At 58.4% G+C, this 15,347-nt stretch overlaps 2 protein-coding genes across 3 annotated transcripts; both read left to right on the top strand.

Annotated features, from left to right (window-relative positions):
- The first annotated feature begins 380 nt into the window (after positions 1–380).
- On the top strand, positions 381–6,086 carry ECHS1 (enoyl-CoA hydratase, short chain 1). Its single transcript, XM_012555148.2, has 8 exons — positions 381–507; positions 730–1,023; positions 1,426–1,553; positions 2,229–2,328; positions 3,046–3,150; positions 3,645–3,764; positions 4,759–4,826; positions 5,666–6,086. Exons 1-8 carry the CDS (start codon positions 381–383, stop codon positions 5,729–5,731), a joined length of 1,008 nt encoding a protein of 335 aa, XP_012410602.1. The 3' UTR covers positions 5,732–6,086.
- Positions 6,087–10,136: 4,050 nt separating this feature from the next.
- On the top strand, positions 10,137–15,347 carry FUOM (fucose mutarotase). Of its 2 annotated transcripts, XM_004374947.2 has the most exons (7): positions 10,137–10,269; positions 11,210–11,278; positions 11,872–11,942; positions 12,078–12,176; positions 13,111–13,184; positions 13,483–13,908; positions 14,627–15,347. In XM_004374947.2, exons 1-6 carry the CDS (start codon positions 10,185–10,187, stop codon positions 13,547–13,549), a joined length of 465 nt encoding a protein of 154 aa, XP_004375004.1. In that variant the 5' UTR covers positions 10,137–10,184; the 3' UTR covers positions 13,550–13,908; positions 14,627–15,347. The 2 variants fall into 2 exon arrangements, with proteins under 2 accessions (XP_004375004.1, XP_012410608.1); XM_012555154.2 differs by lacking the exon at positions 11,210–11,278.

Genomic DNA, 15,347 nt, shown 5'->3' with positions numbered 1-15,347 from the left:
CCGCCTTGGCCCACCTGTGACTGTCAAGTCCAGTGCTGGAGGAGCCTTGGTTTCAGCCCCGGCTGGGGAAGCACCCTGTGGGTCCTCCCCCTTCCTCACCCTGTCTACTCAGTTGATCACCTAGTCCTGTGGGTTTTTACCCCTCAGCTCTGGCCCACCTGCCAGTAACAGGCACAGCAGCAGCCTTCTCGTGGCCGTTAAGTGACAGGCACGCTGCTGATAGGCACTTTGCACGCGTTCTTCTAGCTACTTCCTAGCACACGTGCAGGCAGTACTGTTGTCCTTGCAGAAACCATCCGCCTCCGTGACCCCCCACAGACTACCTCTCTTCACACTGACCCCCCTTCTCTGCAAGATTTACTAACCCCCGGTCTCCCAGGATGTCTCAGCTGATGCCCCCACCCCCTGGCGTCTCGAGGCTGCCCACCCTGAGTGCCGGCACCCTCACCTGTCTGCACCCCCCACCAGCCTGGCGCCCAGTAGGGCTGGAGCTCTGTCCTGCTGCAGGTAGCGCCCCCAGCACAGCCGTCACCCAGCAGTGTCTGTAAAGGACGGCGGAAGCTCACACGTCTCTATGCTGTGCTCTGGGAGGAGGTCTCCAGACACGTTTGGAGCAGGAAGGCTGTGTGGCTGCTGCTCTGTGCTGGGTGCTTTTGCTTAATCAAGGGACTGGTCAATCCTGGGTGAAAGTGGAGTAGCACAGAGGCCACGTGCACTGTGCGGCTCCAGGCAAGCGCCACAGCCATCAGGGGTTGGGTGGGGGTCCTGTGGGCCCCCTGGTGTGGTCACCACGTGACAGTGCCCCTCCGTGCCTCCTCATCCCAGGTGCCAACTTTGAGTACATCATCACAGAGAAGAAGGGGCAGAGTAGCAACGTGGGGCTGATCCGGCTGAACCGCCCTAAGGCACTCAATGCGCTGTGCAGTGGCCTCATGGCAGAGCTGAACCAGGCGCTGGAGGCCTTCGAGGGAGACCCGGCCATGGGGGCCATTGTCCTCACCGGCGGGGAGAAAGCCTTTGCAGGTATGCGGGCAGCAGGGTGCACGGGCAGTGGGGAGGGCAACCATGCAGGAAGCCTCCAGACTGACGGACACCTCCGGGAGCCTTGACGCGGCCTGGGGGTTATGTGAGTGTCAGGTTTGCAAGGACCCACAGGTGTGTGGGTGTCGATCTCGGTGCACTGCTGACTCAGTGAGGGTGTCCACGGCAGCTCGGACCTGTGCAACCAGGCCTCTGGGTCTACCAGCATCACCTCTGTCACACGCATGTCACCCATGTTGCCACTGTCCAGCTGTGCATCCTGTTGTGGGCACCCCCTCACTGCACACGACTGACTCCGGCACTCAGGGATGCATGAGTGGTGGGGTCCGCGGGAGGAGCGGAGTCTGTGCGCTGGTGATGGGAACACACCCTGCTTCTTCCTAGCGGGAGCTGACATCAAAGAGATGCAGAACCAGACGTTCCAGAACTGCTACTCCGGCAGGTTCTTGAGCCACTGGGACCGTGTGGCCCACGTCAAGAAGCCGGTGATTGCCGCCGTCAATGGCTATGCGGTGAGTGTCCCCTCCTTGCCTCCCAGGACAGTTCAGGCCATAACCCTGTACGGGTAAGCACAGCGGGGGGGTTCTGTTAAAGCCTTGAGTGTTGCTCCCAGGCCAGCAGGCACCTCTCTTCCCAGACAATCCTAAGAGCTACGCATATTTCTGCATCTGTTCCCCATAACCCTCCAGGAAAGTGCTTGTCCTCCACCAGGCTGAGGACACGTGGCATTGGCTTTTCTGCAGTTTGGATGACGTTTGGGCCTTCACTGCTCCTGTGAAGCCTCTCACTACCATTTAGAGTTCAATGTCCTCTGATGTTTCAGGATCTGTTCTGAGGTGGAGGCTGCTCTCTGCCTGTAGGGGAGCAATGTGGCGGGAGCAATCTGTGATTACTTAGTAAGCCACCCTTTGGTGTAACTGGGTTGAGCAAGGCACGTGGCCCACAGCTAAATCCAGCCCTGCCTACTTGTAAATAAAGTTTTACTGACGCACAGCCATGCCCATTAGTTAGGGATTCTCTGTGGCTGCTTTTGAGCTCCTCAGGAGAGCTGAGTCATCACACAAGGCCATGTGGCCCGCAGAGTGAGAGTACCTCCCGTGTGACTGATCCTGCCATGCCCAGGTTCTGCAGCAGAATCTACAGATGAGTCGATAGAGCGACTTTCTGACTGGGCTCTGTGTCCACAGCTGGGCGGGGGCTGCGAGCTGGCCATGATGTGCGACATCATCTATGCAGGGGAGAAGGCACAGTTTGGGCAGCCCGAGATCCTCATAGGAACCATCCCAGGTGAGCGTCCACTGGCCTTGAGCACGAGCCCTCCGGGTGTCCCACATGCCGGCCCTCATGCAGGGTCGCGGCTGTCTCCAGCAATAAAGAGATAGGCTTGCAGCTCGCTGGACGCAAGCCTGGAGCCAGGTACCCCTAGCAGCTGGGACGCAAAGCCAAGTCACCAGGGTGTGCAGCTCAGTGAGGCAAGGAAGCTCCTTGGACTGCCAGGTCATCACCATGGCGTCCGTTCTGTGGAGGTGGATCCTGAGCCTGGGTGGGTGGAGGTGACTCTTCAGCATCGCGGTGGGGTGTCAGCAGGGGTGTCCCGGCTCCAGCTCTCAGAGACACATTCAGAAGGGCCAGGAGGGAGATGTAGGGGGCAGGGTCTGTGGAGCCCTCATCCGCACCCTGAGGGGGCACAAACCGCTCTCAGGATCACCCCCACTGGCCTCTGGGTGTGAGGTCAGATTCTGGAGGCCCTGAGCTTTGGCTTGGGGGGCCTGAGCACGAGAGACAAGCATTTCTTCAGGGCCTGACTCACCCAGGGACTGGGGGAGGTGAGGCCTGGACGCTTCTGGAAGGCAGATGAATGAGCTGGGGAGGGGCGTGGGACTTGGACACCAGGTGACCAGATCCTGAAACAGTGTCTGGGTGTTGGAAGGGCGCTGAGGAGGGCTTGGTTGCAGGCCACGTCTTCAGTGCCCAGAACTAACCCTACCCCTGGGGTGCTTGCAGGCGCCGGGGGCACACAGAGGCTCACGAGGGCCGTCGGGAAGTCACTGGCGATGGAGATGATCCTCACCGGCGACCGAATCTCCGCCCAGGAGGCCAAGCAGGCAGGTGCGGCTGCGGCAGGTTCCGAGGGGGGGAGGCGGGACCTGCATCCAAGCCCTGATGCCCAGAGCGTCCCAGAACTGAGGGCTGGCCACCGTCCGTCTGTCTTGAAATAGGGTGCACAGAAAGGAGTAACTAAAACACACACACAGGTTAACGATAAAGCGAGTCCACGGCCATCTCCAGGCCCGCTGAGCGGGGCCTTGAGGTCCCCGTGTGCTCCACGCCAGCCCTCCCCTGCAGATGACCACAGTCCCCACTGTCCTGCTGGTCACCTGCTCTCCTTGCCTCCCATCTCGCCACCGGCGCAGTGCACAGCCTGTCTGCGTCCCGGGAGCTCCCTAAGTGCCGGCTGCAGCGGAGGGAGACAGGAGAGCCTGCGCTCTCGGAAGTTGTCCCTGCTGGATGCTTGGAAGAGTCTGGGCTTCCAGGACCCCTGCTGCGAAAGGCACGAGTAACACCGGGCTGTTTTCACACGGCATTCACCTCTTGCGTTTCAGGTCTCGTAAGCAAGGTCTTTCCTGTTGAGACCCTGGTCGAAGAAGCCATCAAGTGTGCAGAAAAAATTGCCAACAATTCTAAAATTGTGGTAGCAATGGCCAAAGAATCTGTGAATGCAGGTAGGGCTCCAGGGGGCACTTCATGGAACAAGAATGAGGCTTGAGCTTTACGGCTCCTAGTGACTGCCTCCTCACCCCCGTGGGCAGGCCTGGCTCAGGGTCTCCACGTCCCAGTCTCAGCTCTTTGTGGGCTTCTAGTTCAAGTCATTCACAAGTACTACACTGAGGTGTTGTGAGTGCCCTTTGTCCCAGAACCCGAGAACCAGCTTCCTGAAACCACCTGATGTGAGTGTATAGCGCAGAGTCCACGCTTTCTGTCTGCCTGGAGGCCTTCAGTTCTGTCTCTGACAACAAAGGATCGGATTTTAATCTAACATTCGTTCTTGTATTTTGAACAAGAGTGCCTGTCCAGTGTTGTCTGTTGAAAGGGCCGTGAGCTTTGGGAGAGGAGTGTCTCCTCAGGCCTGTTCCTTAACCGTCTGTTAATCAGCAAGAAAGGATAGTTCCTCTCTGTTTGCTATAGGCCTTGAGTTAGAGGAGCTAATATTTGCGAAGCCGTTGTCATAGAGCAGCACGTCCTGGGTATCTAATACGTAGGTACTGCTGTTCCTGGTAACATTGTGGTTAAAGGCATCTATCGTGGCTCAATTTCACATGGGTAGGATAAGTACTCCACGTGTTTGGATTAAACAGCAACTTGCCTGCTTCCATCTGTAGACTCACTTATGCCCTCAGGATGAGAGTCCAGGGTGAATGGCGTTTCTGGTGCCCAGAACCTTCTCGGTCTGGGGCCAGTCTGCTCCCAGGCCTCAGATAGGATGTCAGGGAGACGTGAGCAGCTTGTTCATAAGGTCCTCTCAGCCTGGGCTATGTGTTTGGAAAGGGAGGTAAAGGAGTAAGGCAGAGAAGCATGAGCAGGAATTGGGCTTGCTGGTTACATTTTAAATCACGGCATAATTAAAGTGTATGTGTGGGTGGGGCCATTAAAAAAAAAGGTTATAATGTTCCCGCTTATAATGTCTCAGTTCATAATTCTCAGGCTTTTCTTTTCCAGCTTTTGAAATGACATTAACAGAAGGAAATAAGTTGGAGAAGAAACTCTTTTATTCAACTTTTGCCACTGTGAGTACACAGTATTACACTGGAGAATCACGTGTTTTCCCTCAAAGGCTGCTGGGTGTTTCCTCTCATTCTTCATCCTTGGGCACCATTTCCCTCGGGTCAGTCTGTCCATGCCATTCAGTGGGGTCGGGTTTATTCTACCTGAGTCTCAGTGCCAGCGCACTGTCCCTGCACGGGAGTCTAGAAGTAAGAACACCTGCAGGTTACTTCCAGCTACCACAGGGCTCGTGAAGTCACACCGGAACAAGCTCCTTCGTTTAAAATGCAAGTTGTCTGACCCAGGATTTTCCTAGGACACGCCAGTTCTTTGGAATGTGGTTCAAATGTATCGTGGAACTATAATCTGGAACTTCAGTGCAGCGTCGTCCAGGAGTTCTGCCAGTAACCTACCGGAAATCATTCTCCTCCTCATCATTATAATCCAGCTTTTATTTTTAGGAAGTTGTATCTAGTTGTTTTATAGAAAGATTAAAAATAGATGGTTTGGGCTCTTAAGGAGAAAGTGGAGACAGTGTGTTTGTGTGTGTTGTGTGTGTGTGCCCGCACGTGTGCATGGCCGTGTGTGTGTACCCGCGCGTGTGCGTGCCTGCGTGTGTGTGTGCCCGCACGTGTGCGTGGCCGTGTGTGTGTGCCCGCACGTGTGTGTGCCTGCGTGTGTGTGTGCTCACGCGTGTGCGTGCCCACGCGTGAGCACATGGAAAGGAAAGGATGCAGGTGTAGAGTCTGAATTCTGGCCTCTCTCCTCACCCGACACAGACACTCCTCCTGCAGGTGATGATTTGGGTGAACACAGGCAGAACATGAGGACGTCAGCTTTGGTTTTCTTTCTTTCCCACCAGGATGACCAGAAAGAAGGGATGACTGCGTTCGTGGAGAAGAGAAAGGCCAGCTTCAAAGACCAGTAGGAGCTAGCTGACTCACCTTACGCCCTTTATCTGAGGACGAAAAATACGTCCGTCAGTTTGAAAAGCAAAGAAATCGTATTCTTTTAAAAGTTGCTATTAAGTGATAGACAATTTCTTTCTGACTGCGTGCCACGGACTATGCGACCACATGGGGCCACCAGGCTGTGAGGTCATGGCTCTGGCTCCTCCCAGGCACAGGGTCTGTCCTCTCCCAGCAGCCATGACAACTGCTTCTGCAGCTTGCTTGCTCTGACAGACTGTATGCTTCTAAGTCAGATTCCACTCATGGGTGGCTTCATTGTGATTAAACGTTTGTGCTTGATTTCAGGAACTGAGAGACATTTTGGTATGTAAAAACGGCACATGGGCAGCATCTGACCGTCTCTAACTTCACAAAGGGGAAGGAGAATCAGGATCAGCAAACAGCCCAAGGCTGATTCCTGTGAGGTGGGGGGTCAGACTTGCCTCCTCTCTCTGCCATCTTTACCAACTCTGACACCAAACGTCCCTCCCACGGCACTCTCTACTTCTCTGCTGGGTTTGATAATTCATTGCAATGGCCACACAGAACTCACAGACCATACTCATAATCATGGGGTTTATTAGGGAAGTAATAGTTACAGTTCAGGCTCAGGAATACCCAGGATACAGTTCTTCCATCAGGACAGCCTCTTCCCAGCCATGCTCGCAGGCACACCTCTCCCTGGCCCTCGGCCTCTCCAGAGGCACACCTCTCCCTGGCCCTCGGCCTCCCCAGAGGCACACCTCTCCCTGGCCCTCGGCCTCCCCAGAGGCACACCTCTCCCTGGCCCTCGGCCTCCCCAGAGGCACACCTCTCCCTGGCCCTCGGCCTCCCCAGAGGCACACCTCTCCCTGGCCCTCGGCCTCCCCAGAGGCACACCTCTCCCTGGCCCTCGGCCTCCCCAGAGGCACTCAGCTTCCTCTCTCTGTGGGCCGGGAAGCCCACCACACCATCTCCTGCTGCTGGGTCTCTGCTGCTGCTTCTCCCTGCCTTCAGTGTTGCCGCTGTTGCTCTCTGTCTCCTGGTTCCAGGAGCTTCTCAGCACAGGGATCCCATGTCCAAAGGACATGCTGGCTCCTGGCTTTTCTTCCTTGGTGGTAGTGGGATTCTCCTTTCCGCCTCTGGGATGGCTCATTTCAAGGCCAGTGGGATGGCAAAAACTGACAAGTCCCCTTGGTGGGACACCGTTACCGCCTGCACAGTCCCACCCAGTCACTTGGGTGGGGGTTACAAGACCATTGTGAGAAAGGCCACACAAAAGCAGTCCATCGCACCACACGATAAAAACGATCAGTTTGCATAGCACGTTACATTCAGGAAGAAAGCACATGGCGTGTGACATTGCTGTGTAGTTCTGAGCTGCTTGGACGCACCTGTGTCCAGGGCAGCACCTGCAGACGCGCGGGAAGTCACGCGCTCCAGGTGGGAACGCCGCCGTGTGTCCGTTTAGTGTCATTTTTCTTTTCTTTTTTTCTTGATTTTTGGTTTTCATTGTAAGTTTTACCGTTCAGACAAAACAGAGGTCCATAAGGTGACAGTCATCCCTACGCCTCTTCCCAGACATTAAAATCCTCTGCTGAGCCTCTGGTGTGCGGCTTCCTAGAGATTTTCTGTGCGTGTACGTGTAGACACACCCGTGTGCACATGTGCAGTTATGTAGCTCGATTTTCTTTCTATAAAACTGGCATTCTTTACACACTGCTCTTGACTTCCCTTCCCCACATGAGTGTCCCCTGATCATCCTGCCACTTTGTCACACAGCTGCATCTTCTCCTTTCTTTCTGGTGGCCCTGAGGTAGGTTATAATACAGAAATATCACAACCAACTGACTCATTCTGGTGTTGGATATTCAGATGCATCCCATTTCTTGGCATCGTGGGACCACCACGGCTGGCCCAGCTGTGAGCGTCTGCGCATAAGTCCTTGCCCTTTAACCAACCATGTCTGACATCCTAGAAGTGGGCATGCTGTCTGGGGAGCCCCCAGGGCAGTGCGAGGCCTCTCTTCCCCCCACACTAGTCAGCACTTCTGTGAGTGTGAGGCCAGCTGGGGCGTACAGCTGTGGTCTCAAAGACATGTCAGGAGGGCCTGCGTCTGAGCCCTGGAATATTTGCTCAGTACACATCCCCAGACCTGCTGAAGCAGAACCCCGTGTAGGAAGTGCAGCCAGCTGTAACAGTGAGATTCACTAGGGTCTGGAGACTTACTGGGATCGAAGTCAGAGTGTCCTGGAGGCAAGTCAGTCAAGTCCTGTATTCTGGACAAAAGCCACACCCGAGGCCCAAGAGGGCAGTGTGGGCCAAGGAGACAGTCGCTGCTCCAAGCTGTGGGCTCCCAAGACTCAGCAGCCCCAGCCCACCAAGGGAGCTGGGAAATCTGCACTTACAGGCAGGCACCCGGCACCACTGGGACCCAGCTGTGTTCACAGTGCTGGACAAACTTGTGGCAAACGTGGCCACAGGTTCCCAAGGCCTGGGTTGAGCATGGGCCCTAGCAGGTTAATGCAGCTATGCGGAGGTTACCAGTTACAAAACCAGGCAAAGGTGGTGACCTGGGAGGGATGTGTGTGACCCCCACTCTGAGGGCCCCAGGGGAGCACCTGGAGAGCCTGGCCTGCACTGAGAAAGGAGTGAATTGACCTTCTGCAAAGCTTTTGATAGTGAAGAGCCCAGATTATCTGCACCTGTGTTTGGGTTACATTTGCGCAGAGAAGCCAAAGCCAAGCTCTTGAGATACATGTGTTTAAAGTGCTTGCAAAACCAAATGAAACGTAGCGGGGAACCCAGGGCAGAAATGGGGACAGTGCTGACACCTTGAGGGCACTGTGACCAATGTCTTGGGACATTCTGTGTACAGATTGTTGAATGGGAAACTTGTTTTGCTCTGTAAACCTTCACCTAAAGCACGATAAAACATTAGTTAATAAATAGGCCCTCTCGGCACAGTTTGCTGCCAGCTACTAGATGCTGGCAGGCTTCCCCCGGCCCTGCCAATGCTTGTCAGAACGCTGGGTTTTGTGGTCAGAATGGGCTGGTTTAGGGAGGCTTCGGGAGGAGAAGGGACTTGAGAAAACAGCAGTTTCTGTAAAGACGGGGCCACCAGCACCAAGGCTCTGACGGCACCCAACCTCAGGCAGGGGCAGCAGCAGACTTGTTTTCAGATGAGCCTCAGGAGCTTGGATGTTTGACTCAGGCTGTTACTGAAACAGGCACAGGTAACTCAAGGGCTCAGCAGGGCAGACGGGCCTCTGGAGCCCAGGAGGAGGTAGACGTTGCAGTTCAGATTAGTAGAGCTAAACAAATAACTGAACGTTTGTGCTAGGTGGCGCCATACCGTGTATTTAGATTCTAGAATAACAAGCAGAGATTGCACCAAAGTTTTCAGAGGTGTCCCGGCAAGGAAACCTTCCAATCAAGGAAGTTCATTCATTCGCGGGATTTTTCATGTGCATCAACCCCTCCGGCAGCAAAGCACCAGCTTATGGGGACAGCTTTCAGGGCTCCCTGCCTGGCTGCCTTCATACCCAGGCCTCAGCCAGGCCCTCGCCAGCAGCCAAGAAACCTTCTTGACCCTGTGGGAAGAGTCTCAGGTCCACCTGGAGGGTTGGTTTCCACAAAGTTATTGGGTTCCAGAAGTCATTGAGGACAGGAGCCCACCCAGGGGCAGGGGAGGGGACAGGATCCTCCATGTCTGGCTCCAGTTGGAGGTGACCTGGGGACAGTGAGCTGAAGGTGAGTCTTGGGTGACTGTCCAGGGTCTGTGAATCCAGACCCTGACTAGACAGCCCCAGAGGAGGCCCCAGGCCCCCAGGGCTCCCACCTCTATTGAGTTCGTTGTCTAGCCTCGTTGTTGAATTTTGGTTTTGCTTTGATTTGTTCTTGAAGCTGAAACTTGGGCCCTCTTGTCTGTTTACATGAAACTGGTTTTCCAGCATGTGTTTCTACTAAAAAGGTAACACTTTGCGGATGTTACTGATAAACCCTCAGGTCCAGGCTGAGAAGGAAAATGCTCCCGGGCACAGCCCTCACCCCAGCCCGGCCTCCGTACACAGTTGCCGGGCCCTGCTGACCCTGGACGTGGTTTTCCCAGACCGCACCCCGGCCCCAGCCCCAACGGCGGTGACCTCCGACTCCCCTTATTCCCGGGCGTGGCTGCCCCGGGCCCTGGGTCAGGGCGCCAGTGCCACCGGGGCAGGCCCGTGGGTGTCTGTCTGACCCCAAGAAGTGTCAGGAGCTGGCGGCTGGCCCCGCCCCCACTCGGCCCCGCCCACTCCGGCCCCGCCCCCACCTCAGGACCCCGCCCACCCCGCACCTCCGGTCCCGCCCCCACCTGGGCTTCGCCCACTCCGGCGCCTTCCTGCTCCTCTGGCCTCGCCCCTTGGGGCGAGACTCCGGCCCGTCGCCCTGCTCCCTCTGCCAGCCGCCGACACCATGGTGGTCCTGAAGGGCGTCCCCGCGCTGCTGTCCCCGGAGCTGCTCTACGCCCTGGCGCGGATGGGGCACGGAGACGAGATCGGTGAGCGGCACCGGTTAGCGCGCCGGGCACGCCCCGGCCCTGGGTACCCCGATCCTCTGCCGGCCCCCGGTCCCGGGTGGAGCCCCTGGCCTGCACCCCTGCCCGGTAGGCGACGGCTCCCCGTGCCTGCAAGGGCTGGGCCCGGGTGGTGGGGGCCCCTGCACGGCCACTCCGGTCCACTTCGGAGGAGGAAGCCCCCACCCCGTGTTCTTTAAGAAGCCGAGGCCCCAGCAGGCGGCCCGGCCTCCTTCCTTCTCCCCCATCCGCCCTCCGCGGGTCCCGTGTCGGCCGAGTCCGAACTCGCCCTGGTCACGAGGGCGCTGCGTTCCGGGCGGGGCTGTGGCCCCGGGCAGGTCCGGGGTCCCCTCCACCAGCCTGGGTGCCCTCGAGGCCAGGGCTGCGACGAAGGGTGCTGGGCGGGGCCACAGCCTCCGGGCCTGGGCTGCAGTCCTCCCTCTCCGGCCTCATCTATGACCCCCATCCTGCACTGCCTGATGGGCCACGACAGGCCAGGCTGCCCCTAACACCTGCTGCCTGGGGCGGGTGCCCTTTTCAGGGGGTCGTAGGCAGAGCCTGGGGCTCCATGGGGGACCCTGGCGCAGGACCCCAGCCTCTCTGAACCCTTCTCAAGCCCTGCTGCCCGGTCCTGACTCTGCTGCCCCTCCCAGGGTCTGAGGACGAGGACAGGATCTCCTGCTATGCTAACTACCTTTTCCTCCTACCTTGAATTTCGGGCCTCCACCCCCATCTGTATTTCCTCTGCTGACTCTCTGACCAGTGGGGGGATGGGGGGCACCAGTGGGGGATGGTCCGTGCTGTCTGACCTCAGCCCGCATGGGAGGTGCCCGTGGTGGGAGGAGCATAGTCCATGAAGTCGGACAGGACGAGATAGTGACCCACTGAGGTGGGGTCGAGGGGTCTGACCAGCCTGCCCGTTCAGTCCTTGCAGACGCCAACTTCCCCACCTCTTCCTTATGCCAGTGTGGCCCCACCGAGATCCGTGCTGACGGTGAGCTCCGCCCCGCCCCCCCCCCCCCCCCGCTCCAGACCCCAGGGGGTTGGGGACAGCCGTGGTCCTGGCTCTGACACTTCAGGGGCCAACGCCCAATGACCCAGGGCCCTGAGGCCCTCTCTGCCGCCTGAGTCCCCAGAGGTGACACTACACTCCCTACCTAGTCTGGTCACTGTGATGACTTTGTGCAAATGGGGAGACCGAGGCCTGGAAGTGCCTTGGTGGTCGGAGGTCGTTTACTGCCGGTGCTGTGGCCAGACCAGAGCCATGACACCCGCCCTCAATGTGTCCTCGGTGTCTTCACACCCTTGGACTGTCTGGCCCTTAGGAAGGTCCTTGAAGGTAGGCAGGGCCATTGCCCCTCTCTTGTGGGCAGGGCTTGAGGAACTGGGGATGTACCGGAGGCAGGTGTGGATGGGTGTCATGGCTGAGGTGGTGGTGGGGTGTGTATTCACTGCGCCACACCTAAACTGCTTTCTTGAGCTTGTCACCTTGTGCTTAAGGCGCCTCGTCTGTCCTGGGGGCCAAGAGTTGTCCTTGGTGGCTGGACAGGGCCAGTGTTTGAGCCAGACTTTGCACCTCCCTCCCAGGCCTGGGCATCCCGCAGCTCCTGGAGGCCGTGCTGAAGCTACTGCCACTGGACACCTACGTGGAGAGTCCGGTGAGGGCCTGCACTGCCCCGGGCCCCTTCTCCTTCCCAGTCTGGGGCCCCTGCTGGTGTTTTCTGGTGGGGGGGACACATGCTGGGTAGCTGGGGTGGGTTGGGGCAGCACAGCTGACTGCACGCCCGCCCCAGGCTGCCGTCATGGAGCTGGTGCCCAGCGACCAGGCCAGGGGCCTCCAGACCCCAGTGTGGAGACGCTACGAGTACCTGCTCCACAAGGCAGGCTGCACGGTGAGTCTCCACACCTCCTCTGAGACCCTGTCTTCACGTGGCCACTGCTGGCCCAACGGCCCTCTGGTGCACACTCCCCGCCTGGGGCTGAAGAGGTGGTGGACCTGGGGTGGGGGTGGCTGGGCCTCACCTCTTGCCCGGCCTTCCTACAGCCTGGCACGTTCTCGCCTGTCTCTGCCTGGGGTCCTCACTCCCCACAGCCGATCCCCAAAGACTGCTCTCTGAGGCCTGAGGCTCTTAGGCTCTGCCAGCCTCCAGCTCTTGCTTTGGGGGTTTCTGGGGCACCGATGTGTGGTACCCCACCTGGGGAGTGAACCAGGACCTAGGTGGAGCCTAGAGGGTGGTGGTGGGGTGCCTAGCCCCTTCCCGGGTGGCGGCGGCCGTGGTCCTGGGATGCCCACAGCTCACCGTGTCGTAGTGGGGGTGTGGCCTCCAGTGACACCTGCAGGACACGGTGGGGTAGGCGGCTTCCTTGGGTGGCTGCTCTTCCGAGCCTGGATGGGGAATCACAGCTCATGAGATCTGGGTGGGACAGGGGCCTGTTTTCCTCTGTGCCCCCCTAACCATCCCCCTAGAGCTTCAGGACTGCCCCCGGCCTCCCAGAGCTCCCCCAGGCCCCACCTCCTGGGGCCCCCTGGAGCATGGCTTTGGCAACAGGGAAGTCGCCAGACCAGGCTGGAGTCCCAGGCCTACTTGAAGCCTGCGATCCGCTGCCTCCTGAGTCTGCACAGCCTGCGGGAAGCTGTCGTTGTGCAGGGGGGTGGAGGGGCCTCTCCACCGCTGGGGCTTGAGGTGCGACTTGTCAGAGGGGAGGGGACGCGCCCGAGGAGCTGGGGGAGGCTGGCTGAGCCGACTGGGCGACCCCGCCGGGCCACAAGCAAGGCAGGCGCCCTCGACCCACAGAGCCCCCTGACCACGGCTGTTTGTCTTCCAGAAGTCGCTGGAGAAGGTCGAGAGGTTTGCGTTTTATGAGCGGGCCAGAAAGGCCTTTGCGGTGGTAGCGACCGGGTGAGTCCCGTGGGCACGCCCCCACCTCCCGAAGGCCCCGCCCCCACCTTCCTGAGGCCCCGCCCCCTGCTCGGTCCGGCCTCCCACGATGTCCCACAGAGAGCAGGATTTGGTGGGTATGGTGAGGAGGTGAGCCGTCCCTATTTGTCTCTGAGTTTCTGTCTAGCGAATGGAATGAAAATCAACGGCATCGTCCCTGAGAGGGAGGTAGCAGGGCTCCCGGCTGGCCCTGACCCTCGGCCCGCCTTGGTGCTGGGACCCTGTAAGGACCCCTCGCCTGCCCTGGCCCCTCACGCAGGGAGACGGCCCTCTACGGAAACATCATCCTGAAGAAGGGGGTGCTTGCCCCCGACGACCTGCTCTAGGCCTTGGGAAGCCCACCCTGTGGCCCTAAGAAGAGTGGAGGGGACCCTGAAACCCGACAGCGCTGCCCGACAGTCGCTCAGACATGGACAAGCCCCAGCCCGGCGCCCACAACCTGCTGGGGGCTCTGGGGGTCGGTGCATGTGTGGGGCTTCTGCCACTCGGCCTGGGAGACCTCCCGATTTATGGAAAAGGTGGAGTGTGGTGGTCTGTGAGTGTGCAGGCGGGAGGGCTTAAACCACAGCTTTGTTCTCATCAAGACTCCTTTGGTGACTGTCCCCCCGGGAGGTCACCAGCTCCTCAAAGACACCAGAGCAGCCCCCACCCCTTACCCCAATGTACCCTCAGTTGAGAAATGCAAGTGGGAAATAAGGCCTTGAACTTCCCTGGGGGCGGGGCGGGGGCATGACCATGGCCGAACAGCGGCGGGAAGCAGACATGTGCCCCTGCTAGGGTGGGGGCTTGTGCGTGGCCCAAAGGCCTGAGGGCAGGAGGTGTGTGGGGTGGGGGGAGTCAAGACCCTTGGAAAGAACTGGGAGCTTGGAGGCAACTGTGTGACAAGGCCCTGCCAAGTGTGAAGTGGTGACCCCAGGTATGCAGCCTGAACTGCCTGGGGCGTGGGCTGGGGGGTTTATGGGTGCTACACCTATGTGCACCCCCTCCCCCCCAGAGCTGGTGAGCACCTTCTGCATATGGCTGCTGCTGAGCCCCGGGCTGCATCAAACGGGACATGGCCACACCCTCGTAGAGTAGTCCTGGGGGACAGAGGGGAGTGGTAAGAGGATGCTCCATGCAGACAGCCCAAACCCAGTGTGCGAAGGCTTCATGGGCTGCTTGGACTGGGCCCCAGGATGGGGAGGAATTCCCCCTGGGCTACTGTCCCAGACCCTAGGCTGCTTCCCAAGAGCCCTCTCACTACCCCCAAAACCTCCCAACAGCCACACCTCGGGGGAGAAGATGGGGCTGAGGTCCCAGGACGGACATGGTGGGAGCTGGGGAGATGGGGTTCCCAGTAGCGGAGGAGCCACAACCACCAGGGTCTCTGCCCCCCCCACCCCCCAAACACACACAGGGACTAGGTGGGATCTGCCCAGGGTGGCCTGGGAGCTGGTGGCCTTGAGGCTCCAGGGGGTAGTGTCCTGGACACCCAGATCTGCACTCCCAGGGAAGGAGAGGGGACAAGGAGCAGAACCCAGAGGGCAAGCGAGCTGACAGACAGAGATTTGGGGCCCAGTGGGAGAGGGTCTGTTCTGGGTTTGGCCTTGGACTCGGCTCCTCTGCCCTCTGTAATGGCTCCCCCCTCGCTGGGCTGTCCTGCCCTCGAGCCCCTGTCTGGGCTTTGCCAACAGTAACCTTGCAGTTGCCTGACCTTGGGCCTGGTGTCGTGGGGTTTCTTGTCACTGACCTCACGCCGGCTTATTTTAAAACAGTTCTTTGGAGGTGTAATGGACATAAACTGTACACATTGAAAGTGTACAATTTGATATGTTCAGACGTGTGTCTACCCAGGAAAATCACATGCCTGTCACCCCAGAAGTGTCCTCCTGCCCCTCAGAAATTCTCCCCGTCTGCTTTGTGACACTATAGATTAGTTTGCATTTTTCAATTTTCAATAAAATCATGTATGCATTCTTCAGCTTCTTTCACTTAGCATAATCATTTTGAATGCATCCGTATTCTCACTGAGGGGTATTCCATCTGTCTTAGGTTGGGTTCTCTAGAGAAGCAAAAGCAGTAAAGCATATAAATATATATATAGAGAGATTTATGCCAAGGAAACAGCTCATGCAATTGTAGAGG

The sequence above is a fragment of the Trichechus manatus genome, unplaced genomic scaffold (assembly GCF_000243295.1).
Source record: "Trichechus manatus latirostris isolate Lorelei unplaced genomic scaffold, TriManLat1.0 scaffold00031, whole genome shotgun sequence".
Taxonomy (NCBI): domain Eukaryota; kingdom Metazoa; phylum Chordata; class Mammalia; order Sirenia; family Trichechidae; genus Trichechus; species Trichechus manatus.
This window is presented reverse-complemented; position numbering and strand designations above follow the sequence as displayed.

Bases quoted from the DNA above. Each gene is read 5' to 3' on its own strand.
- ECHS1 (XM_012555148.2), top strand. From the start codon at position 381: ATGTCTCAGCTGATGCCCCCACCCCCTGGCGTCTCGAGGCTGCCCACC. The intron at 508-729 runs GTAGCGCCCCCA...GTGCGGCTCCAG, and splicing joins GGAGCTCTGTCCTGCTGCAG to GCAAGCGCCACAGCCATCAG. The intron at 2,329-3,045 runs GTGAGCGTCCAC...GGGTGCTTGCAG, and splicing joins CCTCATAGGAACCATCCCAG to GCGCCGGGGGCACACAGAGG.
- FUOM (XM_004374947.2), top strand. From the start codon at position 10,185: ATGGTGGTCCTGAAGGGCGTCCCCGCGCTGCTGTCCCCGGAGCTGCTC. The intron at 10,270-11,209 runs GTGAGCGGCACC...CTGCCCGTTCAG, and splicing joins GGGGCACGGAGACGAGATCG to TCCTTGCAGACGCCAACTTC. The intron at 12,177-13,110 runs GTGAGTCTCCAC...TTTGTCTTCCAG, and splicing joins TCCACAAGGCAGGCTGCACG to AAGTCGCTGGAGAAGGTCGA.